At 48.4% G+C, this 26867-nt stretch overlaps 1 protein-coding gene across 5 annotated transcripts in view; it reads left to right on the plus strand.

Moving 5' to 3' along the window:
* SMARCC1 (SWI/SNF related BAF chromatin remodeling complex subunit C1) overlaps positions 1-26867 on the plus strand; it is an 845345-nt gene that overhangs the window by 112617 nt on the left and 705861 nt on the right. For all 5 annotated transcript variants that reach the window (XM_069210868.1, XM_069210871.1, XM_069210870.1 and 2 more), the window contains exon 7: positions 6550-6619. In XM_069210868.1, coding sequence (XP_069066969.1) covers positions 6550-6619 — 70 coding nt within the window. The remainder of the gene's footprint in view (positions 1-6549; positions 6620-26867) is intronic.

A 26867-nucleotide genomic window follows, 5' to 3' on the forward strand; every position in this document is an offset into this window, starting at 1 on the left:
AGACAAATCCAGCCAATAGGTTTTGTTATAGAAAAATATCTTTTCTTAGTTTATTTTAAGAACCACAGGTTCAAATTCTACATGTAATATCTCATTTGAAAGGTATTGCAGGTAAGTACTTTAGGAACTTTAAATCATAAAAATTGCATGTATACTTTACAAGTTATTGACAAATAGCTGTTTTAAAAGTGGACACAGTGCAATTTTCACAGTTCCTGGGGGAGGTAAGTTTTTGTTAGTTTTACCAGGTAAGTAAGACACTTACAGGGTTCAGTTCTTGGTCCAAGGTAGCCCACCGTTGGGGGTTCAGAGCAACCCCAAAGTCACCACACCAGCAGCTCAGGGCCGGTCAGGTGCAGAGTTCAAAGTGGTGCCCAAAACGCATAGGCTTCAATGGAGAAGGGGGTGCCCCGGTTCCAGTCTGCCAGCAGGTAAGTACCCGCGTCTTCGGAGGGCAGACCAGGGGGGTTTTGTAGGGCACCGGGGGGGACACAAGCCCACACAGGAATTTCACCCTCAGCAGCGCGGGGGCGGCCGGGTGCAGTGTAGAAACAAGCGTCGGGTTTGTAGTGTTAGTCTATGGGAGATCTCGGGATCTCTTCAGCGCTGCAGGCAGGCAAGGGGGGGGTTCCTCGGGGAAACCTCCACTTGGGCAAGGGAGAGGGACTCCTGGGGGTCACTTCTCCAGTGAAAGTCCGGTCCTTCAGGTCCTGGGGGCTGCGGGTGCAGGGTCTCTCCCAGGCGTCGGGACTTAGGATTCAAAGAGTCGCGGTCAGGGGAAGCCTCGGGATTCCCTCTGCAGGCGGCGCTGTGGGGGCTCAGGGGGGACAGGTTTTGGTACTCACAGTATCAGAGTAGTCCTGGGGTCCCTCCTGAGGTGTTGGATCTCCACCAGCCGAGTCGGGGTCGCCGGGTGCAGTGTTGCAAGTCTCACGCTTCTTGCGGGGAGCTTGCAGGGTTCTTTAAAGCTGCTGGAAACAAAGTTGCAGCCTTTCTTGGAGCAGGTCCGCTGTCCTCGGGAGTTTCTTGTCTTTTCGAAGCAGGGGCAGTCCTCAGAGGATGTCGAGGTCGCTGGTCCCTTTGGAAGGCGTCGCTGGAGCAGGATCTTTGGAAGGCAGGAGACAGGCCGGTGAGTTTCTGGAGCCAAGGCAGTTGTCGTCTTCTGGTCTTCCTCTGCAGGGGTTTTCAGCTAGGCAGTCCTTCTTCTTGTAGTTGCAGGAATCTAATTTTCTAGGGTTCAGGGTAGCCCTTAAATACTAAATTTAAGGGCGTGTTTAGGTCTGGGGGGTTAGTAGCCAATGGCTACTAGCCCTGAGGGTGGGTACACCCTCTTTGTGCCTCCTCCCAAGGGGAGGGGGTCACAATCCTAACCCTATTGGGGGAATCCTCCATCTGCAAGATGGAGGATTTCTAAAAGTTAGAGTCACTTCAGCTCAGGACACCTTAGGGGCTGTCCTGACTGGCCAGTGACTCCTCCTTGTTGCTTTCTTTGTTCCCTCCAGCCTTGCCGCCAAAAGTGGGGGCCGTGGCCGGAGGGGGCAGGCAACTCAACTAAGCTGGAGTGCCCTGCTGGGCTGTGACAAAGGGGTGAGCCTTTGAGGCTCACCGCCAGGTGTCACAGCTCCTGCCTGGGGGAGGTGTTAGCATCTCCACCCAGTGCAGGCTTTGTTACTGGCCTCAGAGTGACAAAGGCACTCTCCCCATGGGGCCAGCAACATGTCTCTAGTGTGGCAGGCTGCTGGAACCAGTCAGCCTACACAGCTAGTTGGTTAAGTTTCAGGGGGCACCTCTAAGGTGCCCTCTGTGGTGTATTTTACACTAAAATGTACACTGGCATCAGTGTGCATTTATTGTGCTGAGAAGTTTGATACCAAACTTCCCAGTTTTCAGTGTAGCCATTATGGTGCTGTGGAGTTCGTGTAAAACAGACTCCCAGACCATATACTCTTATGGCTACCCTGCACTTACAATGTCTAAGGTTTTGTTTAGACACTGTAGGGGCACAGTGCTCATGCACTGGTACCCTCACCTATGGTATAGTGCACCCTGCCTTAGGGCTGTAAGGCCTGCTAGAGGGGTGTCTTACCTATACTGCATAGGCAGTGAGAGGCTGGCATGGCACCCTGAGGGGAGTGCCATGTCGACTTACTCATTTTGTTCTCACTAGCACACACAGGCTTGTAAGCAGTGTGTCTGTGCTGAGTGAGGGGTCTCTAGGGTGGCATAAGACATGCTGCAGCCCTTAGAGACCTTCCTTGGCATCAGGGCCCTTGGTACTAGAAGTACCAGTTACAAGGGACTTATCTGAATGCCAGGGTGTGCCAATTGTGGATACAATGGTACATTTTAGGTGAAGGAACACTGGTGCTGGGGCCTGGTTAGCAGGGTCCCAGCACACTTCTCAGTCAAGTCAGCATCAGTATCAGGCAAAAAGTGGGGGGTAACTGCAACAGGGAGCCATTTCTTTACAAAGTTTTTCCGCCAATTCGGAGGCCTTCTCCTCTGTGGGAACTGAACATAGTCCTAGCAAAACTTATGGGTCCTCCTTTCGAGCCTATCCATAAGGCCTCCTTACAACACCTTACGTGGAAAACGGCTTTTCTGGTGGCCATTACTTCAGCGAGGAGGGTCAGTGAGATCCAGGCCTTGTCTGCAAAAGAACCGTACACGGTTTTTCATGACAATAGAGTAGTTCTACGAACTCACCCATCTTTCCTTCCGAAGGTGGTGTCAGAATTCCATATTAATCAGACCATAACTTTACCGACGTTCTTTCCCAATCCGGAAACTCCGGCTGAGAAAGCATTGCACTCATTAGACTTGAAAAGAGTGCTGAAATTTTATCTGGACAAGACAAAATCGATTAGACACTCTAACCGCTTGTTTGTGAACTATGGTCATTTAAGGACAGGAGAAGCAGCATCTAAGCGAACAATATCAAGATGGATAGTCTCTTGTATTGTTAATACTTACCAGCTAGCTAATAGACAATTGCTAGCGCGGCCTAGAGCGCATTCCACAAGGGGAAAAGCGGCTACTGCTGCTCTCCTTAACAATGTTCCTATATCTGAGATTTGTAAGGCTGCTACATGGAAGTCTGTCCATACTTTTACAAGACATTATTGTTTAGACTCAGATGCAAGAGCGGATGCCCAAGTGGGGCAGGCCTCTCTAAGGAATTTATTTGCGTAAGACATGTCTATTCCTGCACTTCTATCGGACAGTCCGCTGGGTTTAGGGATGGGCTTGCTAATCTATTCAATGTTTATGACTATTGATGAGGATCCCCTGGAAGAGAAGGATAAGTTACTTACCTGTAAATCCTAGTTCTCTTCCAGGGGTATCCTCATCAAAGTCATAAACAACCCACCCTCCTCCCCGGACGCACGTCTACTGGAAGTGCAGGACAGACAGTATTTTGATTCAATTATACAAATTGTCACCGTAAAAAGAACTGACCTAACTGTGAACCAACTGTCACCTTTCCTTCACCCCTGAGGCATGGTGGGATACTGGAGGTGCTCAGGGTCTTAAAGGCACAGTGCCAAAGTTTTTATGGTTCTCCTGTGTTAACCTACATGCAGCCTATTGGCTAAGAATGCTTCATTGTTTTTCAATGCAGTTTTCTCTATTTTTTCACTAGAGTTTGCTACTGCTTACTTCCCCAAGCCTAGTTTTAGGAGCTTGGGTACTTATTTAGGCTCTATTGTAGTATTTAATAATAAAAAAAAAAAAAAAAAAACTTCATAGAAATAAAGCATTTTAGCCTGTTTTTAACATGATAGCCTGCATGACTGTTTGTTACACATGTATAATGTGTATATATTTTTTATATGCTCCGGGGTCCCCGCACAAGGGCGGGAATATTCAATGTTTATGACTTTGATGAGGATACCCCTGGAAGAGAACTAGGATTTACAGGTAAGTAACTTATCCTTACTCACGGTCTCGGAGTCGCCGGAGGGTCCTCCCTGAGGTGTTGGTTCTCCACCAGTCGAGTCGGGGTCGCCGGGTGCAGTGTTGCAAGTCTCACGCTTCTTGCGGGGATTTGCAGGGGTCTTTAAATCTGCTCCTCTGTAACAAAGTTGCAGTTCTTTTGGAGCAGTGCCGCTGTCCTCGAGAGTTTCTGGTCTTTCTTGAAGCAGGGCAGTCCTCTGAGGATTCAGAGGTCGCTGGTCCTTGAGAAAGCGTCGCTGGAGCAGGTTTCTTTGGAAGGCAGGAGACAGGCCGGTAGGTCTGGGGCCAAAGCAGTTGGTGTCTTCTTCTCTTCCTCTGCAGGGGTCTTTCAGCTCAGCAGTCCTCTTCTTCTTGTAAGTTGCAGGAATCTAAATTCTTAGGTTCAGGGGAGCCCTTAAATACTAAATTTAAGGGCGTGTTTAGGTCTGGGGGGTTAGTAGCCAATGGCTACTAGCCCTGAGGGTGGGTACACCCTCTTTGTGCCTCCTCCCAAGGGGAGGGGGTCACATCCCTAATCCTATTGGGGAATCCTCCATCTGCAAGATGGAGGATTTCTAAAAGTTAGTCACTTCAGCTCAGTACACCTTAGGGGCTGTCCTGACTGGCCAGTGTCTCCTCCTTGTTATTCTCATTATCTCCTCCGGTCTTGCCGCCAAAAGTGGGGCCGTGGCCAGAGGGGGCGGGCAACTCCACTAGCTGGAGTGCCCTGCGGTGCTGGAACAAAGGGGGTAAGCCTTTGAGGCTCACCGCCAGGTGTTACAGCTCCTGCCTGGGGGAGGTGATAGCATCTCCACCCAGTGCAGGCTTTGTTACTGGCCTCAGAGTGACAAAGGCACTCTCCCCATGGGGCCAGCAACATGTCTCGGTTGTGGCAGGCTGCTGGAACCAGTCAGCCTACACAGATAGTCGGTTAAGGTTTCAGGGGGCACCTCTAAGGTGCCCTCTGGGGTGTATTTCACAATAAAATATACACTGGCATCAGTGTGCATTTATTGTGCTGAGAAGTTTGATACCAAACTTCCCAGTTTTCAGTGTAGCCATTATGGTGCTGTGGAGTTAGTGTTTGACAGACACCCAGACCATATACTCTTATGGCTACCCTGCACTTACAATGTCTAAGGTTTGGCTTAGACACTGTAGGGGCACAGTACTCATGCACTGGTGCCCTCACCTATGGTATAGTGCACCCTGCCTTAGGGCTGTAAGGCCTACTAGAGGGGTGACTTATCTATACTGCATAGGCAGTGTGAGGTTGGCATGGCACCCTGAGGGGAGTGCCATGTCGACTTACTCGTTTTGTTTTCACCAGCACACACAAGCTGGCAAGCAGTGTGTCTGTGCTGAGTGAGGGGTCCCCAGGGTGGCATAAGATATGCTGCAGCCCTTCGAGACCTTCCCTGGCATCAGGGCCCTTGGTACCAGGGGTACCAGTTACAAGGGACTTACCTGGATGCCAGGGTGTGCCAATTGTGGAATCAAAAGTACAGGTTAGGGAAAGAACACTGGTGCTGGGGCCTGGTTAGCAGGCCTCAGCACACTTTCAATTCAAAACATAGCATCAGCAAAGGCAAAAAGTCAGGGGTAACCATGCCAAGGAGGCATTTCCTTACAGGTCCTCTTTAGTAGAGAATATCTCGATAGACCAAAATTGTATGACTGTGCCTAATGGTTGCTTGTGGGAAAGCTTAAACTCCGTACAAGAAGCCTCAGTTAGTTATGGTGACAAGCTATAGATAACAGTTAGAGGCATCATTGGTGGATTAGCACAAATACTTCTGATGCCATAGGTCTGATACATTAATTATGGAAAATTATGATAAACTCAGAAGGTCTGATATATTATTTGTGAAAAGAATATGTTAAGGTCGATATTCATCTAAAGGTGGATTGTTATGTCTATGTATTTAAGCCTAAAGGCATCAATTTGTTATATGAAATGTCATAGATTTATTTTGATGGGAAGGATTAGATTACAGTATAAATGAGCCCTCCTGGGCTTTATATTTGCAAGCCCCAGAAACTTGCCCACTGGATCTGCTCTCCTGCGCGTTTGGTGACAACTTTTACTGCACTTATTAGGTGGTGCAATAATATGTACTATTTTCTTTCTTTGGCAGAATTTGGATTTTGCCTTGATGTTCAAGTGATCTCTCTGCATAACTAGGAGTATAGATCAGTGGCTTGAGTGCTTGATGAGATTAAAAGGGTTGGATCCTCTCAAGAAGGGTTTCAAAGGATCATAGTTTGATTATTCAGTGTTTCTTCCTAGTGAGGCTTGCGGTAAGGACTTACTGTAGGTTGTAACTAGTGACCTCTGTTAAACACAGATGTTAGCAGTTCTTATAAAACTGAAAAACCTTAATTCAAACCAAAATATTAAAGCAGCAGTATTTTTCCTATTTTAAGCCTCGAATATTGGCTGATTTTCCAGGCCTGACTTTAGCAGAATATGCATTAATACTTTAGAACAAACACTTCTTACTTCTTTACTTACTTTGTGTCGTTTTCCTCCTCTCATATGTTTCATCTGAAGCTAAGTCATGCTTTTTAATAATGCTAAGCACTGGCTGATATATAACATTTTTTTTCTAGATGAATGGTTGCGACCTGTGATGAAGAGGGATAAGCAAGTGTTGGTGCATTGGGGCTTCTCACCAGACAGGTAATTATTACAGGATATTTGTTTTTTTTCAGCAATTCTGATGCATTAAATCTACTTCAGAAAGCAATATATGGTACAGGTAGCCGCGTTCTTAAATGTTGATTTAGTGGTGTGGCAGATACAGGTTAAGCCTTTTTAGTAATATTTGCTTATTTGATTGGGTAATTGCTTTCTGCTTGCTGATAATCGATTTCCAGGAGAATAATTTTGAGTAGTTCATTGGTGCATATCCAGAGAACCTGGATGAGCCTGGAATGAACATGAAGTATGAGAATACAGGCGGGCATTTATATGAAACCTGTTACAGTATGGCTTATTGTCTTTGGCTGCAACTTGTCCTTGACATTTCTTTTGCAAATTATTGGTTTTGATTGAATTGAGCTAAATCAAGACTAGAAGCTCTAGAATGTGTTTTGGCAGTGCATGAAAGTGTGTCATCTTGTAATGAAGTCAAATATTAACCCAAATTTTGCCTACAACTAGAGTAAATGGGCTCCGTAGTTATACTGTTGGTCTTCTGCGTACCTGCTTGACTGATGGGCGGTTAGTCACATGCTCACTGGTTTTTCTGCAAGTGAAGGAAGGCTTTTTTTCTTTTGTACTGGAGCACATAGGAAAGCTCCTATGATGGAGCACGTGTTGGCGGGGACGTAATAACGATTGGAAGCGTGACTGCTGAACCTCAGTTTTGTGGAATATTTTCAGTGGACTCATTGCATCATGTGTGCTCAAGGACTATTGTTATTGTACGTAGGAAAGTCTCTCTCTGTTCTGTGCAAACATTGCTACTGAGCTGGGTGCACCAAGAATATGTGAGCGCTGCTCTATTTTGCCTTGCCAGCTGGCAAAATGTCACAGTGAATTAAAGCCCTCTGCTGTGATCTGCAAGTCAAAATTTGAATCCCAGCAAGGCCATCTTAGACATCAATCCTTAAGGTTGTTAAATTGCCAACTCTTTACTTGGGTGATAGTGGCACTCATTCATTCCAATTATAAACATCAGCAGGTTGTTTAGAAGCACTACATGTAAAGCTAATGAATGTAGCTTAACATCTTTTGGTAGTTCATTGCGCAGGCTACTGATGTGTTCAGTGTATTGTGTGCAAAAAATATTCTCTGATTAATATGGTCAAATTGCATTAGGATCCTTTTTGAAGTTTAGTGCCCAATGCAAACTCTTTGCTTAATGTGGTTAAGCTGTCTGAAATGTGATAAATGCCCTACTTTCTTGCCTTCTTGTTACCATTGCCTCTGTATTAGAGCTTTCCAGAAATCCCAGCAATGCAATACATGCTTTAGAGGGTTGATGCAAATTCCTACTGATGTCTTGCTTCTTACAGTGCATACCTTATGCTTTTTTCATAAATCTCTTTTTATTCAAGTATTAGACAGTTTTGCACCAAACATTTTAGACATAAGTGACAGTCAGGGATACAACCCCTGCTGCTGTTATCCCCACCAACCCATGCGTGAGCGTACAGTACATATATGTCCCCAATAACAGCAAATATAAAGTACATGGATGAGAGGGTAGCACGGCTGCGATAGTGGAGGTCTCTTACAGCTCCAATCATCAGAGCACATGCTAGTGTAGAGTAGCAGCCTGGTCTTGGAAGTCTCATGATGGATATCCATTTATAACGGTGCAGTTGCAGCAAAAGAGAAAGATTTATATTTTTTTATAACTTGAAATAACAATTGGCAACAACAACCATTTCGACAATTATAACCAGACCCTTTACCTATAGCTTTACACATATTCCATTCCCCTACGCCCCATCCTGCCCATCCCATTCTGACACTCTTGCACCCCAGCGACAGAGCAGAGACAGGGCTGGGCCTGCCAGAGCCCTGCAATACTTCACTGGGGGAGGGGACGTCATCACGAGCTGTCCATCCAAGTGCTCAATGTCATTCTCTTCCCACAGTGCCCTTAGTTATGTCCGATTGGCTTCAGAGCGTCCTTTATGCTTAGGATATTATTTTCTACAATTCATTACTCTGCCTGCCCTAGCATACTTTTTAGTTTTTCAGCCTCCCAGAGAGCTCAGCTATGTGGTATGTGAAAGACATCTCTAAGTTTCAGAAAGTTGACCTGGGAAGGCATTCTGCCCCTTGCTTGCTATTGGCTTTGTGGTTTGTAACTCCCGTTTTCTGGCTTTCCATATAATTACTTTATTTGCTTTGGGCTCCCAAGCTCGAGTTCGTACCTCCCCTATGACAAAGCCTTGTTTACAGAATTCTTCCATTAACTCGTTTTTTGTAATAAACAGGCCTGGAAATCTTGTTCTTGTCAATTTGCTGGCCATTCAGAGACCGAGATCAAATGTTGAGCTGTATCTTCAAGGGAGCCTGGTTTGACTTCAAAGGGGGAGTGTTTGCAGGAAAGAGGAATGTATGGTACGTTGTTCATGGATCCTGCTTCTGCTCTTGCAGTGGAACAAGGGCGAAATGGTCTAGGAAACACACTGAATACCGATTTATTGCTATATTTTTCTACTACCCTCAACTCAAAACCAGCTATGTCCGATATCTCCCCTCTCCCTAGCGACCATCTGCCTTCCCAGTGCACTGCTGTCATGCTTTATGACCCTTCCTATCTCGCAGGCTTCCTCTTCTCCTCATGTTTGATACTGGCACACCTTAAAAGTGTACAGATCACCTTTTTCACAGTATAGGCCGCTTTTATAAAAAACGCTTAGAAGTTCTATAAAGTATTTCAGCACTTTATAAGAGCAACAGTTACATTGCACATAGGTACTTTTTTGTGGCACCTGGGATATTACATAATTTGCCCAGGACCACAGGATATTGAGCTGACGCCTAGACGCTAAAATGGTTCCCCAAGTCAGCAGCTTTTTCTGTTACTTAACATCTTTATTGCAGTCCTCTGCAACATGTACAGTGCATAAAAAAATTACATTAAGCTGCCTTATCAATGTCTGACAAAATCTTGCTATTTTTTCAGTGTAGCACTGTAAGGAAATGCCTCCTTGGCATGGTTACCCCCTGATTTTTTGCCTTTGCTGATGCTAGGTTTTGATTTGAGAGTGTGCTGAGGCCTGCTAACCAGGCCCCAGCACCAGTGTTCTTTCCCTAACCTGTACTTTTGTTTTCACAATTGGCACACCCTGGCATCCAGGTAAGTCCCTTGTAACTGCTACCCCTGGTACCAAGGGCCCTGATGCCAGGGAAGGTCTCTAAGGGCTGCAGCATATCTTATGCCACTCTGGGGACCCCTCACTCAGCACAGACACACTGCTTGCCAGCTTGTGTGTGCTGGTGAGGACAAAACGAGTAAGTCGACATGGCACTCCCCTCAGGGTGCCATGCCAACCTCACACTGCCTATGCAGTATAGATAAGTCACCCCTCTAGCAGGCCTTACAGCCCTAAGGCAGGGTGCACTATACCATAGGTGAGGGCACCAGTGCATGAGCACTGTGCCCCTACAGTGTCTAAGCAAAACCTTAGACATTGTAAGTGCAGGGTAGCCATAAGAGTATATGGTCTGGGAGCCTGTCATACACAAACTCCACAGCACCATAATGGCTACACTGAAAACTGGGAAGTTTGGTATCAAACTTCTCAGCACAATAAATGCACACTGATGCCAGTGTACATTTTATTGTAACATACACCCCAGAGGTGCCCCTTGAAACCTTAACCAACTACCTGTGTAGGCTGACTGGTTTTAGCAGCCTGCCACACTCGAGACATGTTGCTGGCCACATGGGGAGAGTGCCTTTGTCACTCTTTGGCTAGTAACAAAGCCTGTACTGGGTGGAGATGCTTATCACCTCCCCCTTGCAGGAACTGTAACACCTGGCGGTGAGCCTCAAAGGCTCACCCCCTTTGTTACAGCACCCCAGGGCATTCCAGCTAGTGGAGTTGCCCACCCCCTCAGGCCACGGCCCCACTTTTGGCGGCAAGGCCGGAGGAGATAATGAGAAAAACAAGGAGGAGTCACTGGCCAGTCAGGACAGCCCCTAAGGCAACCTGAGCTGAGGTGACTCTGACTTTTAGAAGTCCTCCATCTTGCAGATGGAGGATTCCCCCGATAGAAATGTGACCCCATCCCCTTGGGAGGAGGCACAAAGAGGGTGTAGCCACCCTCAGGGCTAGTAGCCATTGGCTACTGCCCTCCCAGACCTAAACACACCCCTAAATTCTGTATTTAGGGGCTCCCCAGAACCTAGGAACTCCGATTCCTGCAACCTAAGAAGAAGAGGACTGCTAAGCTGAAAAACCCTGCAGAGAAGACGGAGACACCAACTGCTTTGGCCCCAGCTCTACCGGCCTGTCTCCCCACTTCGAAAAGACACTGCTCCAGCGACGCTCTCCCCAGGGACCAGCGACCTCTGAATCCTCAGAGGACTGCCCTGCTCTAGAAGGACCAAGAACTCCCGAGGACAGCGGCTCTGTTCACCCAAGACTGCAACTTTGTAACAAAGGAGCAACTTTAAAAACAACTTGTGTTTCCCGCTGGAAGCGTGAGACTTGCTACTCTGCACCCGACGCCCCAGGCTCGACTTGTGGAGAACAATCACTTCAGGGAGGACTCCCCGGCGACTGCGAGACCGTGAGTAGCCAGAGTTGCCCCCACAGCGACGCCTGCAGAGGGAATCCCGAGGCTCCCCCTGACCGCGAATGCCTGTTCCTCAGATCCCTACGCCTGGTAAAGACTCTGCACCCGCAGCCCCCAGGACCTGAAGGATCCGAACTCCAGTGCAGGAGTGACCCCCCAGGAGGCCCTCTCCCATGCCCAGGTGGTGGCGACCCCGAGGAGCCCCCCCCCCCTTGCCTGCCTGCATCGCTGAAGAGACCCCTTGGTCTCCCATTGATTTCCATTGGAAACCCGACGTGTGTTTGCACACTGCACCCGGCCGCCCCCGTGCTGCTGAGGGTGTACTTTCTGTGCTAACTTGTGTCCCCCCCCGGTGCCCTACAAAACCCCCCCCCCCCCCGGTCTGCCCTCCGAAGACGCGGGTACTTACCTGCTGGCAGACTGGAACCGGGGCACCCCCTTCTCCATTGAAACCTATGCGTTTTGGGCACCACTGTGACCTCTGCACCTGACCGGCCCTGAGCTGCTGGTGTGGTAACTTTGGGGTTGCTCTGAACCCCCAACGGTGGGCTACTTTGGACCCAATCTTGAACCCCGTAGGTGGTTTACTTACCTGCAAAAACTAACTAACTCTTACTCCCCCCCAGGAACTGTTGAAAATTGCACTGTCTAGTTTTAAAATAGCTATATGTGATTTATTTGAAAAAACTGTGTATGCTATTTTGATTATTCAAAGTTCCTAAAGTACCTACCTGCAATACCTTTCATTCGTATTACATGTAAAATTTTAACCTGTGGTTCTTAAAATAAACTAAGAAAAGATATTTTTCCTATACAAAAACCTATTGGCCTGGAATTGTCTGTGTGCGTGTTCCTCATTTATTGCCTGTGTATGTACAACAAATGCTTAGCACTACTCCTTTGCTAAGCCTACTGCTCGACCACACTACCACAAAATAGAGCATTAGTATTATCTCTTTTTGCCACTATCTTACCTCTAAGGGGAACCCTTGGACTCTGTGCATACTATTCCTTACTTTGAAATAGTGCATACAGAGCCAACTTCCTACAAGCACTAACATGAGTACTTGTTCTCACAGAATTTTGCAACATATCCATTTCTGAACCATCATAATGCCCTTTTATGAGAAGTATTATTGTAGTCATCCGGAATTAATGCCACACAGGTAGTACTTCACCCATTGCCACCCATCACCTTCACAGAATTTTTCCATAATTAACGCACCTGAGTTGGTTCTTTCAATTTAGATAGCCCCTTGACAGCCAAAACAGGATTTTTTTACATGCACCCAATCTTCTAATTTAAACTTTTTTTTTCTGTCTCCATTCTTTCAAAATTGATCAAATTGGACTTCCCTTCAGCATGTTTCCACCATTCAGAAACATCTTCTTTTGAAAACAGTTGCACCATCCGAAAATGACAAAGTTTCCTAACAGGTTGCCTCCCTTTCATCAATTCAAATAGGGTTCTCCCAGTGCCACTTTGTGGTGTAGTGCGGTCTGACCAAACTAAATCATGGACTGGCCACATTCCCCCAACACTTTATTGAAGCATTCCAACTTCCTGTTACTTTATGGCTGATATAATGGTATCCTCATATACTTTATAGCACATCTGTTCAAAAACTGTCATCTCCACAGAAGTAAACTGTATGCCATTGTCAGTCAGAATCTCCAGTGGCATACTGTCTAGCTAAAAATGCTCTGAAAGCAATCAATCATTTTCCTTGTAGTAGGCTCACAAACTGGCTCTACTTCAACCCACCTTTACAGATGATTGATCATTACCACGAAATATCTCATGTGGTTGGGTAGGGTCCTGAGAAGTCCACACCCACGAATTGCCAAGCTCTACTTGGACACAGTGTGATCGACTAAACAGTATCATCAGTTTTGCTGCAGGAATCATTTTCTTGATTAACATGCTGTGCATTGTTCTGCCATCTATGTAGGAAAGTGCCTTTTTTTTTTTGATGTCTATTGAAAGTGCATTTGGGTTCCTGCCAACGTGGTCCCCACTGCTGGATCTCTTTCCCAAAATTGTACGGTTTTCCCTATTGGCAAACCCTTTAACACCCTCTGTAAGTCCCTAGTAAAAGGTACCCTATGTACCTATGGCACTACAGAGGGTTCTTAAAGGCTGCAGCACGAATTGTGCTACCCAAAGGGACCCCTCACCAAGCACACGACAGGCTGCCATTGCAGGCTGCCTGTCTTGGTACAGACAAAAGTGGAAACACAACATCCCTCACATTGCATGTAATATATGTAAGTCACCCCTACACCAGGCCTTACAGTCCTAAGGCAGGGTGCCATATACTGCATGTGAGTGCATATCTGCACCAGCTGATTTGCACTTGCTATGTCTTTGTCGATTCTCAGACATAGTAATTGGGTAAGGAAGCCATTTTATGTACATGTGCTGGACAGTTCCCCGGCTACATGATGGCTTCTCTGAATATAAGGTGTTTGGTAAGAAACATCTCAGATGAATAATCCCCCACTGATGCCAGTGAGGGATTTTTTAATAACTGAAGTAAAGTGCCATCTTTTTGGTATAGTTTTTGTGCCTGATGAAAAGTGTTTGGACTGTAGTTCACTGGGATCCAGTCAACCAGGACATCAGTGACAGTGCTCACTCCCCTAAATTTAGTTGGTTGTTACTTTTCACACACCCATTTGGCACCCCTGTAATTCCCTAGTCTATGGTACCAAGGTGTCCGGGCATTGGTGCACCAGGGGTCCCTGTGGGCTGCATCACGTATTATGCCACCCAAAGGAACCCATGCCACCTGTGACTGCAGGCCTGCCATTGCAGCCTGCGTGAAAAGGTGCATGCATACTTTCAGTGACAAACCTAAACACTGCACTTAGACATTATAATTCACCGCCCTGGTAGGCCCTTCAGCCCAAGGGCAGGTTGCATGTCTCTAAGTATGAGGGTTCCCCTGCATGAGTAGGGTACCCCTACAGTCCCCATGCCAATTCCTGGGCTCTGTAAGTGAGGGGAAGTCATCTTAAGGTATGTAGTGGACACTGATCAGCATGAGTAGTCCAACTACATAATGACTACTCCAAACCAAGGCATGTTTGGTATCAAACATGTTGAAAACATGCAACAACACCGATTCCAGTGTTAGTTGCATGGTACCATGTACTCTGTTGGTTCCCTAGGGGATCCCCCAGTTCTGCCTGTGCATCCTTACGGGGTCCAGCTGCCAGCCCAGGCTGCTGCAGACCCCGGACACTGTTCTGCCCTCTTGCTGATGAGCGAGGCTCAGGCCAGAGGAACAGAATAAAGGATTTCCTGCAACAGAGAGGTGTGACTAAGGGCTAGAGAGGGGTGGCCTCTGAGCACCACCAGACTGGTTTGAAGGGCACATTTGGTGCCCGCCTTGCATAATCCGCTTTGCATCAGTTCAGGAACCCCCAGTTCCAACTCTGGTGCAAAACTACACACAGAACAGCCGAGCTTCCCCTAAAAAGGTGCCCAGCCAAGCTTCCCCTAAAAAGGTGCCCAGAGCTCTGCCAGGTGGCCACTTGATTATGCCATGTTTTAAAAAAATGCCTAGATGCCTCTGAGCATCTAGTTGGTTAGGCCAGGTAGGAGGCATCTCTGACCCCCTCTTATAGGTGGGTCACTGCAGAGAGTGACCAACCCCCTTTTAGAGTTATTTAAGGGGTCCCTCACGGGCGGTTTCTCAGATTCATCAAGCAAGACTCTACAAGGAACTCTCTAAAAGACATATTCTGCCTCTGGAACCACTGCTGGTCTTAGTCTGGAACCAAACAAGTCTACTTCTGGTGGGAAGGCTCCCAGTGCAACATTGTTTCTCAGGATCCTGCAAGAATTCTGCAACATCCAAGGCTGTGCATCCTCCAGGGTCACAAGGACTCTGTTGGCACCAGGACGCATTAAGGAATCTTCCTTGGAGTGAAGGAGACACTTACCTGCATCCCCAGGCACCTCAGCGTCGACCGGTTGGTGGGGTCTGCTGTCTCTGGACATCTGAAGATCCTGCTTCACAGGTGGTGAGAGACTGGCTTACTCTGGGTCCTGCCTGTCTTCTATTCAAATTAGGAGAGGGCAGGCCCTAGATCCTGCCAGTGGACTGGCACCCCTGTACTCTGCAACTGTTGCAGTAGCCACGACTTGTTGTCTCTTCCTCCAGGAGATATTCAGGCTCCAAGAAGCCCCGGCCACCTGCACTCGCAAACCGAAGATCAGCTCCTGTCCTGCGAGGTAGGCACCTTTGATCCTCGGCTCAGGGGTGATGGTTACAGGGGTGTCTTCAGATGTTGGGTTTTCTTTACTGGAGCGGTTGCGGTAGAGGAGTGCTGTGTGCAGAGGCTGCAGAACTCGTTTGGGAGTCCAGGAGGGGTGAAACCACGCTGGAGGGCTGGGGAACCTTGTTGGCAACGGTGGCCTATTTTAACTGGGCCGGAGGTGACGGGTGCAGTGGTGGCTTAAAGTGTCAGGTTTTTGGAGGTTCAGGCAGCTTTATAGTCATTTCTTTGGAGTTTGGAGGAGAACAGGTTTGCTGTTGACGGGTGGTCTTGAGTCTTAATTGAAGGCAGGCAGTCCTCCCAGGTTTCTGAATTCTTAATTGCTGCATTAATCAACTTTGGTGCAGATTTCGCAGAGGGCTGCAGACAGGCCAGTGGGGTTGGTACCAGGTCATCTGCTTCTGTTTCTCCTTTTCTGCCTTTGCAGCTCTTCAGTGTCCTTGGTCGTCTTAGGCTGTCAGGATCTGCTTTTCTGGTTCCAGCTACTCTCATAAATACTGAATTTAGGGGTATTAGGGTTGTGTAGGGTAGTAGCCAATGGCCTACTAAACCTTGCAGTCACTACGCCCCTATATGACCACTGTAAAGAAATGGCTCCCTGTTGCAGTTACCCCCCACTTTTTGCCTGATACTGATGCTGACTTGACTGAGAAGTGTGCTGGGACCCTGCTAACCAGGCCCCAGCACCAGTGTTCTTTCACCTAAAATGTACCATTGTTTCCACAATTGGCACAACCCTGGCACCTAGGTAAGTCCCTTGTAACTGGTACCTCTGGTACCAAGGGCCCTGATGCCAGGGAAGGTCTCTAAGGGCTGCAGCATGTCTTATGCCACCCTAGGGACCCCTCACTCAGCACAGACACACTGCTTGCCAGCTTGTGTGTGCTGATGGGGAGAAAATGACTAAGTCGACATGGCACTCCCCTCAGGGTGCCATGCCAACCTCCCACTGCCTGTGGCATAGGTAAGTCACCCCTCTAGTAGGCCTTACAGCCCTAAGGCAGGGTGCACTATACCACAGGTGAGGGCATATGTGCATGAGCACTATGCCCCTACAGTGTCTAAGCAAAACCTTAGACATTGTAAGTACAGGGTAGCCATAAGAGTATATGGTCTGGGAGTCTGTCAAAAACGAACTCCACAGCTCCATAATGGCTACACTGAATACTGGGAAGTTTAGTATCAAACTTCTCAGAATAATAAACCCACACTGATGCCAGTGTTGGATTTATTAAAAAATGCACACAGAGGGCATCTTAGAGATACCCCCTGTATTGTACCCAATTGTTCAGTGCAGGACTGACTGGTCTGTGCCAGCCTGCTGCTGAGAGACGAGTGTCTGACCTCATGCGGTGAGAGCCTTTGTGCTCTCTGAGGACAGAAACAAAGCCTGCTCTGGGTGGAGGTGCTTCACACCTCCCCCCTGCAGGAACTGTAACACCTAGCAGTGAGCTTCAAAGGCTCAAGCTTCGTGTTACAATGCCCCAGGGCACTCCAGCTAGTGGAGATGCCCGCCTCCTGGACCCAGCCCCCACTTTTGGCGCAAGTCCAGGAGAGATAATGAGAAAAACAAGGAGGAGTCACTGGCCAGTCAGGACAGCCCCTAAGGTGTCCTGAGGTGACTCTGACTTTTAGAAATCCTCCATCTTGTAGAAGGAGGATTCCCCCAATAGGGATAGGAATGTGACCCCCTCCCCTTGGGAGGAGGCACAAAGAGGGTGTACCCACCCTCAGGGCTAGTAGCCATTGGCTACTAACCCCCCAGACCTAAACACGCCCTTAAATTTAGTATTTAAGGGCTTCCCTGAACCTAAGAATTTAGATTCCTGCAACTACAAGAAGAAGGACTGCCTAGCTGAAAACCCCTGCAGAGGAAGACCAGAAGACAACAACTGCCTTGGCTCCAGAAACTCACCGGCCTGTCTCCTGCCTTCCAAAGAACTCTGCTCCAGCGACGCCTTCCAAAGGGACCAGCGACCTCTGAATCCTCTGAGGACTGCCCTGCTTCGACGACGACAAGAAACTCCAGAGGACAGCGGACCTGCTCCAAAAAGACTGCAACTTTATCCAAAGAAGCAGCTTTAAAGAATCCTGCAAACTCCCCGCAAGAAGCGTGAGACTTGCAACACTGCACCCGGCGACCCCGACTCGGCTGGTGGAGAACCAACACCTCAGGGAGGACCCCCGGACTACTCTACGACTGTGAGTACCAAAACCTGTCCCCACTGAGCCCCCACAGCGCCGCCTGCAGAGGGAATGCCGAGGCTTCCCCTGACCGCGACTCTCTGAAACCTAAGTCCCGACGCCTGGAAAAGACCCTGCACCCGCAGCCCCCAGGACCTGAAGGACCGGACTTTCACTGCAGAAGTGACCCCCAGGAGTCCCTCTCCCTTGCCCAAGTGGAGGTTTCCCCGAGGAAGCCCCCCCTTGCCTGCCTGCAGCGCTGAAGAGATCCCTTGATCTCTCATTGACTTCCATTGCGAACCCGACGCTTGTCCGAACACTGCACCCGGCCGCCCCCGCGCCGCTGAGGGTGAAATTTCTGTGTGGGCTTGTGTCCCCCCCGGTGCCCTACAAAACCCCCCTGGTCTGCCCTCCGAAGACGCGGGTACTTACCTGCTGGCAGACTGGAACCGGGGCACCCCCTTCTCTCCATTGAAGCCTATGCGTTTTGGGCACCACTTTGAACTCTGCACCTGACCGGCCCTGAGCTGCTGGTGTGGTAACTTTGGGGTTGCTCTGAACCCCCAACGGTGGGCTACCTTGGACCAAGAACTGAACCCTGTAAGTGTCGTACTTACCTGGTAAAACTAACAAAAACTTACCTCCCCCAGGAACTGTGAAAATTGCACTGTGTCCACTTTTAAAATAGCTATTTGTGAATAACTTGAAAAGTATACATGCAATTGAAATGATTCAAAGTTCCTAATGTACTTACCTGCAATACCTTTCAAACAAGATATTACATGTTAAATTTGAACCTGTGGTTCTTAAAATAAACTAAGAAAATATATTTTTCTATAACAAAACCTATTGACTGGATTTGTCTCTGAGTGTGTGTACCTCATTTATTGTCTATGTGTATGTACAACAAATGCTTAACACTACTCCTTAGATAAGCCTACTGCTCGACCACACTACCACAAAATAGAGCATTAGTATTATCTCTTTTTACCACTATTTTACCTCTAAGGGGAACCCTTGGACTCTGTGCATGCTATTCCTTACTTTGAAATAGCACATACAGAGCCAACTTCCTACAACCACTTGCTGTGGAAAGTGGGCATGACCCTGTCCCAGAATTCCCCATTCCTAGGTTTGCCATCACAAAGATGGGCCCCTCTAGAAAAAGGATGTTCACCTCGAATTAGCCCACCTTAGGGGTGGTATTAGCTAGAGGGTAGCACATCTACCTGACTAGCTATTTTCCTGCCTGTCCAGGTGCCAAAGGGGGCCCTTGACAAGGTGGGGGGGTGGGTCTGCTTCCTGTTCTGTGCGGGGGAGCCAGATTCACATTTCAAAGGTGGCTGCCCTCCCAAGCTTACCGCCTTAGGAAGGCTATTTAGCAGGTGATCCTTTAGGAGGGGTTTTTACACCCTCTTCCTGGACAGGCTTTTGTTGTGGACCTCCTAAGAGCAGAAGGCTCTCACCCTAGGGAGCCAGAACAGTGTCTCGGGTGGCAGGCACTGCAATCAGTGTGAGTTTATCAGTACAGGATGTTTGATTCCAAACTCCCCTGTTTTAACTGAAGCCATCATGTAGCTCTGGAAGTCGCATTGACCAGTGTCGTCCAGCACATGTATTAAAATGGCTTCTCTGGTCACTTGTAGTGACAGTAATAGAACTGACCAACACAGGTACATATCTGTTCATGCAGGTATGCACTCACATGTAATATTAAGCACCCTTCCTTAGGGCTGTTAGGCCTGCTTTAGGGGTGACTTACAAATCTTAGATGCAGAGTTTAGGGGACATGGTACACAGTGTACTATGTTGTGTTTTTGCTTTAAGGAGCACCTTGTCACATAGCCTGCAATGGCAGTCTGCATGGGTTTAGTGCTGGATCCCTTAGAGTGGCACAAGTTGATCTGCAACTCTCAGGGTCCCTCTTCAGTACCCATGCCCCGGGCACTAGGGTGCCATTTACTAGGGGCTACAGAGGTGCTTGAGGGCCTGCCCACTTTGGGATCAAGTGACCTGGTGTCCTCTTTTGGGGCAGAAACACTGCCATTGGGGACCTGGTTAGCAGGAACTCAGTGCGCTTCAGAGTTGTATCAGAAACCCAGGCAAAACGTGAGGGGTACTACCAGAAGCCAGATTCCTAGATTGCCCATCAGAGCATTCAGTTGCCAATGTTTTTTTAAGAACCCACAAACACAACTAGAAAGACCCCTGCATATCCTTGATGTAAGGAGAAAACTAATGTACTATCTACAGGAGACCAAGCAGTTTCGCAAGAGGGGAACCAATTGTTTCTCATACATAAAATCCAGTAAGGGCTCAGTGGTCACAAAAGGAACAACTGCACAATGGATGGTGGAAACAATACAAATTAGCTACTAAGCAGTAGAGCAGACTCTACCCTCTCGCCCTAAAATGCATTCATCAAGAAATAAGGGTGCAGCTTTAGCATTCTTAGCAAATGTGCCCGTAGGCACTACCTACGCAGCAACAACATGGGCATCTCCATGCATGTTAACCAAGAATTATTGTGAGGACATACAGATGAACCGGAAGCTAAGCAGACTTTGACCACAGAGAGCACATTGGCTCTCACCCCATGGGGGTCAGAAACTTGTCTGTAGTGGCAGGATGGCATAGACCAGTCAGCCTTCCACTAGAGGTTTGGGTGAAATACAGGAGGCATCTCGAAGATGTCCTCTGTATGCATTTTTCAATAAATCCAGCACTGGCATCAGAGTGGGTTTATTATGCTGAGACGTTTGGTACCAAACTTCTCAGTATTCAGTGTAGCCATTATGGAACTGTGGAGTTTGTTTTGAGAAACTCCCAGACCATATACTTAATATGGCCACACTGTACTTACAATGTCTAAGAATGGATTTAGACACTGTAGGGGCATATTGCTCATGCAGGTATAGTGCACCCTGCCTTAGGGCTTTAAGGCCTGCTAGAGGGGTGACATTTCTATGCCACAGGCAGTAGTTTGTGGGCATGGCACCCTGACTGGGATGCCATGTCGACTTTGCCTTTTTCTCCCCACCAACACACACAATCTGCAATGGCAGTGTGCATGTGTTAGGTAAGGGGTCCCTTAGGGTAGCACAACATATGCTGCAGCCCTTAGGGACCTTCCCTGGTCACCGGGCACTTGGTACCACCAGTAGCTTTTACAAGGGACTTATCTGTGTGCCAGGGGTGTGCCAATTGTGGAAACAATGGTACATTTTTAGTGAAAGAACAATGGTGCTGGGGCCTGGTTAGCGGGGTCCCAGCACACACTCAGTCAAGTCAGCATCAATATCAGGCAAAAAGTGGGGCGGGGGGTAACTGCAACAGGGAGCCCTTTTCCTACACTTCTGAAGTAATGAAAGTGGTTAGATGTTGTTAATTCTTGTCCAGTTCACTTGATACGGTGCTCTTGCATGTACCATGGTGAACCAGTTAGATTGACCAGTTGTCGTCATTGTAGCTTACGTTCTTGGCAGAGGAAAATTATCTACCCAGATGACAGCATATACACTTCTTAGGTCCACACACATTCTGAGTTCCTCAGACTTCTTAGCTAAAATAATCGGTGATAACCAGAGTTGCCTCCACTTTCTCAATAAAACCCTGCTCACACATATCTCTAACATTTTAGACTAATCTTTTCTTACTTTCATATTTTACATAGTTTGTGCTTTGTAGGTGGTTCCTTTTGTTTGATTTTAATAGTATATGTAAAATCAGTTATTTTCCCCAACTTTTCCTGAAATACCTTACTGAACCTCCACTCCCAAAAATTTGCTGAGTTAGTAACAGAACTAATGGCATTTCTCTCAGTGGTAACCGATGTAGCTGAACCATGTCTCTTTGTAATTTTAAAGTCCACCTGATGCACCAAACCCAGCTTGTTGATGCATTTATGTGCCACTTATGCTTTTCCTTTGATTGATTACTCTAATAGCCAACCAAATCCACTCTGCCACCGTCAAAATGTCTGGTGGCAACAAAGTCTTACTTGACCAAAAGTGATCAAATTCTCCTGTGCCACAATGGTAATGCAGGCCCCAGTATGAACTAGCAATGTAACCATCTTTCCTTCAGTTACAACCTCAATGTCAGGGCCATCTATGTGTTCACATCCATCAGTTTTCACACCTCACCCCTAATACTGGTTCCTTACATTCCCTATGTCGATCTTCCTCATTAACACGTATACTCTTGCCACCTCTACGTACTCTGAAATGATCAGTTTTCTTACATTTTTTCACACTGTTGTCTGTAAACTGGACAGATTTTGAATGAAGATGTATGATTTGGAGAACCACATCTATAACCGTTCACATGATTGGTACATTGATACACTTGGTTTGCTTGACCCTCTATTTTTTCTGTTCTCTGAAGTAGGAACTGATTTGCAACGACCGTTCCAGAAAATGTGACTTTGGTAAATGACTCTTGTAAAAATGTTGCATCTTCACAAGACCCTTTTATACTTTTGGATATATAGATGGCTTTATTCAAAGATGGATTCTGTATTTTCTTTGAGCTCCTTCTTACCACTAATCGGTCCTTAATTAACTGTAAAGTAAAGTCAACACACTCTCACTTAGCTGCAATTACTTGCAGTGCTGTTACATAGTCACCTATACTCTCATTGAGTTTCAGCCCTCTCGTAAAAAATTAATAACTGTCCATTACTACATTTTTCGTTTTTGAAAAGTATTTATCCAAGTGGGCCACAGCTGTGTCAAATTCATCAAGATCCTCATCAGTCGTGGCTCATACACTGGTAGGTGATTAAACACGTTTGGCCTTCAACCCCTGAATTATAATACTTCTGATGGATACAACTACCTGTGGATTCCTCACCTAATGAATACTCCCATGGCGCCAGCATTCGACGGAAATCTTCTTCCTAGTCTCTGCACGTCGACGAGGACGTCACTCTAGCCCACGCGACGCCGTCTGACGTCATACAGGCAATAAGAGGTCCTCGACGATGTGCCGACGTCAGTTCCCTTTTTTCCATGCATTCGAAACGGTTATCTTCGAGGGAGCAACTGTTACTTTCGTGGTTACAGTGTATTTTTTGCTGCGTAGTCCTTCGCTGCAGTAATAATGTTGCAGAGAAAGTCGGGTTTTAAGCCTTGTCGTGAGTGTGGGGGCAAGATGTCAGTTACGGATCCTCACTCCGACTGTCTTTGGTGTTTAAGCTCCGACCACGACGTCTCGACTTGCGATTCATGCCAGCACATGAATCCAAAGGTCCTCAAGGAACGTGAGGCGAAGTTGTTTATGGCGAAGTTGAAGAAAGAAAAACATCATAAGAAGTCTTCTTCGCCAAGGCATCGGCGTCATCGAGACTACCGGCGCCGTAGAGAATCACGGCGCCGTTCGAGCAAGGAGACTCGTTCCAGGTCTTCGGATCGGCGCCGGAGGACTTGGGAGGTCAGTCCCACGGTCACGCCGCATCCATCGACGCCGTTGCCCTCTCCGGCGTCACCGACTTCACCTGGACAGGCGTCGGTGATTGAAGTGGTGCAGCCTCTGGTGTTGTCCCCGGCGTCGCAGACGTCGAGGCCGGCGTCGGGGTCGCATTCGATACAGGCACCCCAGTATCCGGCTTTTCCCACCCCTGGAGCCGATAGTACCGCATTCCTAAATGCGATGTATACCATCTTCTAACAGATGGCTCCAGGGGGTGCGCCGGCTGGCCCTTTGGCCTTTTCATTGGGTGATCCTGCGCCTCTACGGCCGGCACCCTTTATGCCCTTTCTCCCTTTTGGGAACGTGGGCTCGGCGCTGGTGGCCGCTCCGGTGGCTTCGGAGGGATTGGCCCCGGAGATTTCCATCCCGTCGACGTCGGGATTTCGTCCTGTGACTCCGGTGGGTCCATCCGCTCCGAGTGCTCTTTCATCGGCGCCGAAGTTACCTGTGGCGCCGGACGCGGTGTCGGTGGCTTCTGAAGATCGGCGCCGATCTTCGGCTTCGGCGGAGGCATTGTCGACTCCGCGTATCTAGCAGAGGCTTCATTCGAGGAGACGTGCTCTCCGTTTATTAGAGGAGCAGGAGTACCAACGAGTCCTGGAAGAAGGAGAACTAGAGGACTCGGGTGATGGACTGCATGGTCTAGATACAGCCAGTGGGCTGGACACTTCCCCTGAGTGGGATCTTTTGTCTCCAGGGGAATACACGGAGGAGGCTGCTTCCTTTCACGCAGTGGTACGGAAGGCAGCTAGTTTTCTGGACCTGCCTTTGCCGGTGGCAGAGACAAAACAGAACCTTCTGACAGAGGTGCTTCATCCGGCCTCCGCTGCGGCAGAGCCTCTATTGCCCTTTAATGACTCTTTGCTGGATCCGGTGCTAGAGGTGTGGAAGAGACCAGTATCTTCCCCAGCGGTTCATAGAGCCGTAGCCAGGAGGTATCGAGCTGCACCAACTGACCCTGGCTTTCTTTCTAGGCACCCTACACCGGAGAGCTTGGTGGTGCAGGCCTCCTGTTCATCCAAATCAGCGCCTGGTTCTTTCCCGACGGTGCCTGGGGACAGAGACTCGAAGAAACTGGATGCGCAGTCCAAGAAAATCTTTACGTCCTGCAGTCTGGCGTTGAAGGCCACCAACGCAACTTGTATCCTGGGGAGATATATTCATGCTCTTATGGATGACATTTCCTCATCATTTACGGAGCTTCCCCAGGGTCTTTTGGATGTTGTTTCAGATGCCCAGGCTGCCGCGACCCAGATTATTCAGTCTGGGCTGGACACGACCGACTCGGTGGCCAGGGCAATGGGCACGACTGTGGTGGCAAGGAGACAGGCCTGGCTCCGTAATTCGGGGTTTTCTGCAGATGTGCAGTCAACCCTATTGGATCTCCCTTTTGATGGGGACAAGCTGTTTGGCGCCAAGGCAGATTCAGCCTTGGAACGTTTTAAGGAGAGCAGGGCCACATCCAAATCGCTAGGACTCCAAGCTCCTTCTTCCTCTGCCTCTTCCAGGATTTTCAGGAGGTTTTGGGGATTTGGGCGTGGCTCTTCCTCCTCTTCCTTTCGGGGGAGATTCCAGCAACCTACCTCTTCCCATCCCTATAGATCTTTCAGAGGGAGAGGGAGGGCCCGCACCAGAGGAGCCTCTCAGCAGCACTCTGCCTCTTCCTCGTCCTCTGGAGGGGTGCAGCAGGGAAAGCAGCCTTAGGCTTCCACCATTTCCCACTCACTCCTCTCCTGTAGGGGGAAGATTACAGCATTTTCTCCGCAAGTGGAAGACTATTACGACGGACACTTGGGTTCTCAGTATTGTGGGAAAAGGCTACACCCTTCCTTTTCGGGAGTTCCCGCCCCTCATCCCGCCCCGCCCGTCTTATTGTTCAGAAGAACACCTCCTGTTGCTAGAACAGGAGGTACAAGTCCTCCTTTCAAAGGGCGCGGTAGAGTTGGTCCCAGAGCAGGAAAGGGGTCGAGGTTGTTACTCAAGGTATTTCCTGATTCCCAAGAAGGATGGTCGGTTGAGACCAATCCTGGACCTGAGGATCTTGAATTGGTTCCTCAAACAGGAAAAGTTCAAGATGCTGACCCTAGCTCAGGTGCTTTTGGGGTTGAACAAGGAAGATTGGATGGTGTCTGTCGACTTGCAGGATGCTTACTTTCATATCCCGATACTCAAGTCACACAGGAAGTATCTCCGGTTTATGGTGGGATCTCAGCACTATCAGTTTGCGGTCCTTCCGTTTGGTCTTACTTCAGCACCTCGAGTCTTCACGAAGGTGATGTCGGTGGTTTCGGCAGAGCTCAGAAGGAAAGGGATAGCAGTATTCCCTTACTTGGACGACTGGTTGATCAAAGCAAAGTCGCCGGAGCTTGTGTCGCATCATCTGCAGTCAACGACTCAGTTGTTGTTCGACCTGGGTTTTTCAGTGAACAAGCCCAAATCTCACCTGGAGCCCTCTCAGCGCCTCCTGTTCATAGGGGCAGTACTGGATACAACATTGAGTCGAGCCTTTCCTCCTCCTCAGCGGATTCAAGATATTCAGGAATTGGTTCCAGTGTTTCGAAATGGAGCGGTAGTTCCAGTCCTCAAGGTCCTTCGTCTGCTCGGTCTGTTTGCCTCCTGCATACTGTTGGTCACGCATGCTCGCTGGCACATGAGGGCTCTTCAGTGGTGCCTCCGAAGGCAGTGGTCTCAACACAAAGGAGATCTAGAAGGTGCGAGCAAGATCTCCAGAGATGCTGCTGTGGACTTGAAGTGGTGGATTGCGAGCAACAATCTTTCACAAGGGAAGCCGTTCGCGCAGTCGCCACCAGTGGCCACGGTCATAACGGATGCTTCCACTCTAGGGTGGGGAGCTCATCTGGGGGATCTGGAGATCAAAGGCCTTTGGTCTCCAGAGGAACAGATGTTTCACATCAATCTGTTAGAGTTACGGGCTGTACGTCTGGCTCTCAAGGCCTTCCTCCCTTCCCTTCGTGGTCAGTCGGTACAGGTCCTGACGGACAATACTACCACGATGTGGTACATAAACAAACAGGGAGGAGTAGGGTCGTACCTTCTCTGCAGAGAAGCTCTTCGACTATGGTCCTGGGCAAAGGACCATCAGATTTGCTTGGTAGCAAATCATCTGGCCGGGGTCTTGAATGTACGTGCGGACGGTCTCTGTCGCCAATTCTCGGCAGACCACGAGTGGCGTCTCCATCCAGATCAAGCCCGTTTGATCTTCCAAAGGTGGGGGTTTCCTCGGGTAGATCTGTTTGCCACTCTGGAGAACGCGCATTGTCCGTTATTCTGCAGCCTCCAGTATCCGATGCAGGGAGCGTTGGGGGACGCGTTTCAAATAACCTGGTGCGGCCAGTTGCTTTACGAGTTTCCTCCCATACCCTTGATTCCTCGAGTATTGAGGAAGATTCGCCAAGACCGGGCGCTAGTCATCTTAATAGCTCCGGATTGGCCAAGGAGGGTGTGGTACTCTGACCTTCTCCAACTCTCAATGTGCCCTCCGCTCCGTCTCCCTTTCAGGGCAGACCTCCTCTCGCAGTCGCAGGGGCAGGTTTTACACCCCAACCTCCAGAGTCTGCACCTACATGCCTGGAGATTGAACGGGGCAACCTGAGTTCCTTCTCTCTCCCGCCTGATGTAGTGGATGTTATATTAGCGGCCAGGCGACACTCCACTAAATCTATCTACGCTAATAGGTGGTCTAAATTTGTTGCGTTGT

Source organism: Pleurodeles waltl, chromosome 10 (genome assembly GCF_031143425.1).
Source record: "Pleurodeles waltl isolate 20211129_DDA chromosome 10, aPleWal1.hap1.20221129, whole genome shotgun sequence".
In the NCBI taxonomy this organism is placed as follows: domain Eukaryota; kingdom Metazoa; phylum Chordata; class Amphibia; order Caudata; family Salamandridae; genus Pleurodeles; species Pleurodeles waltl.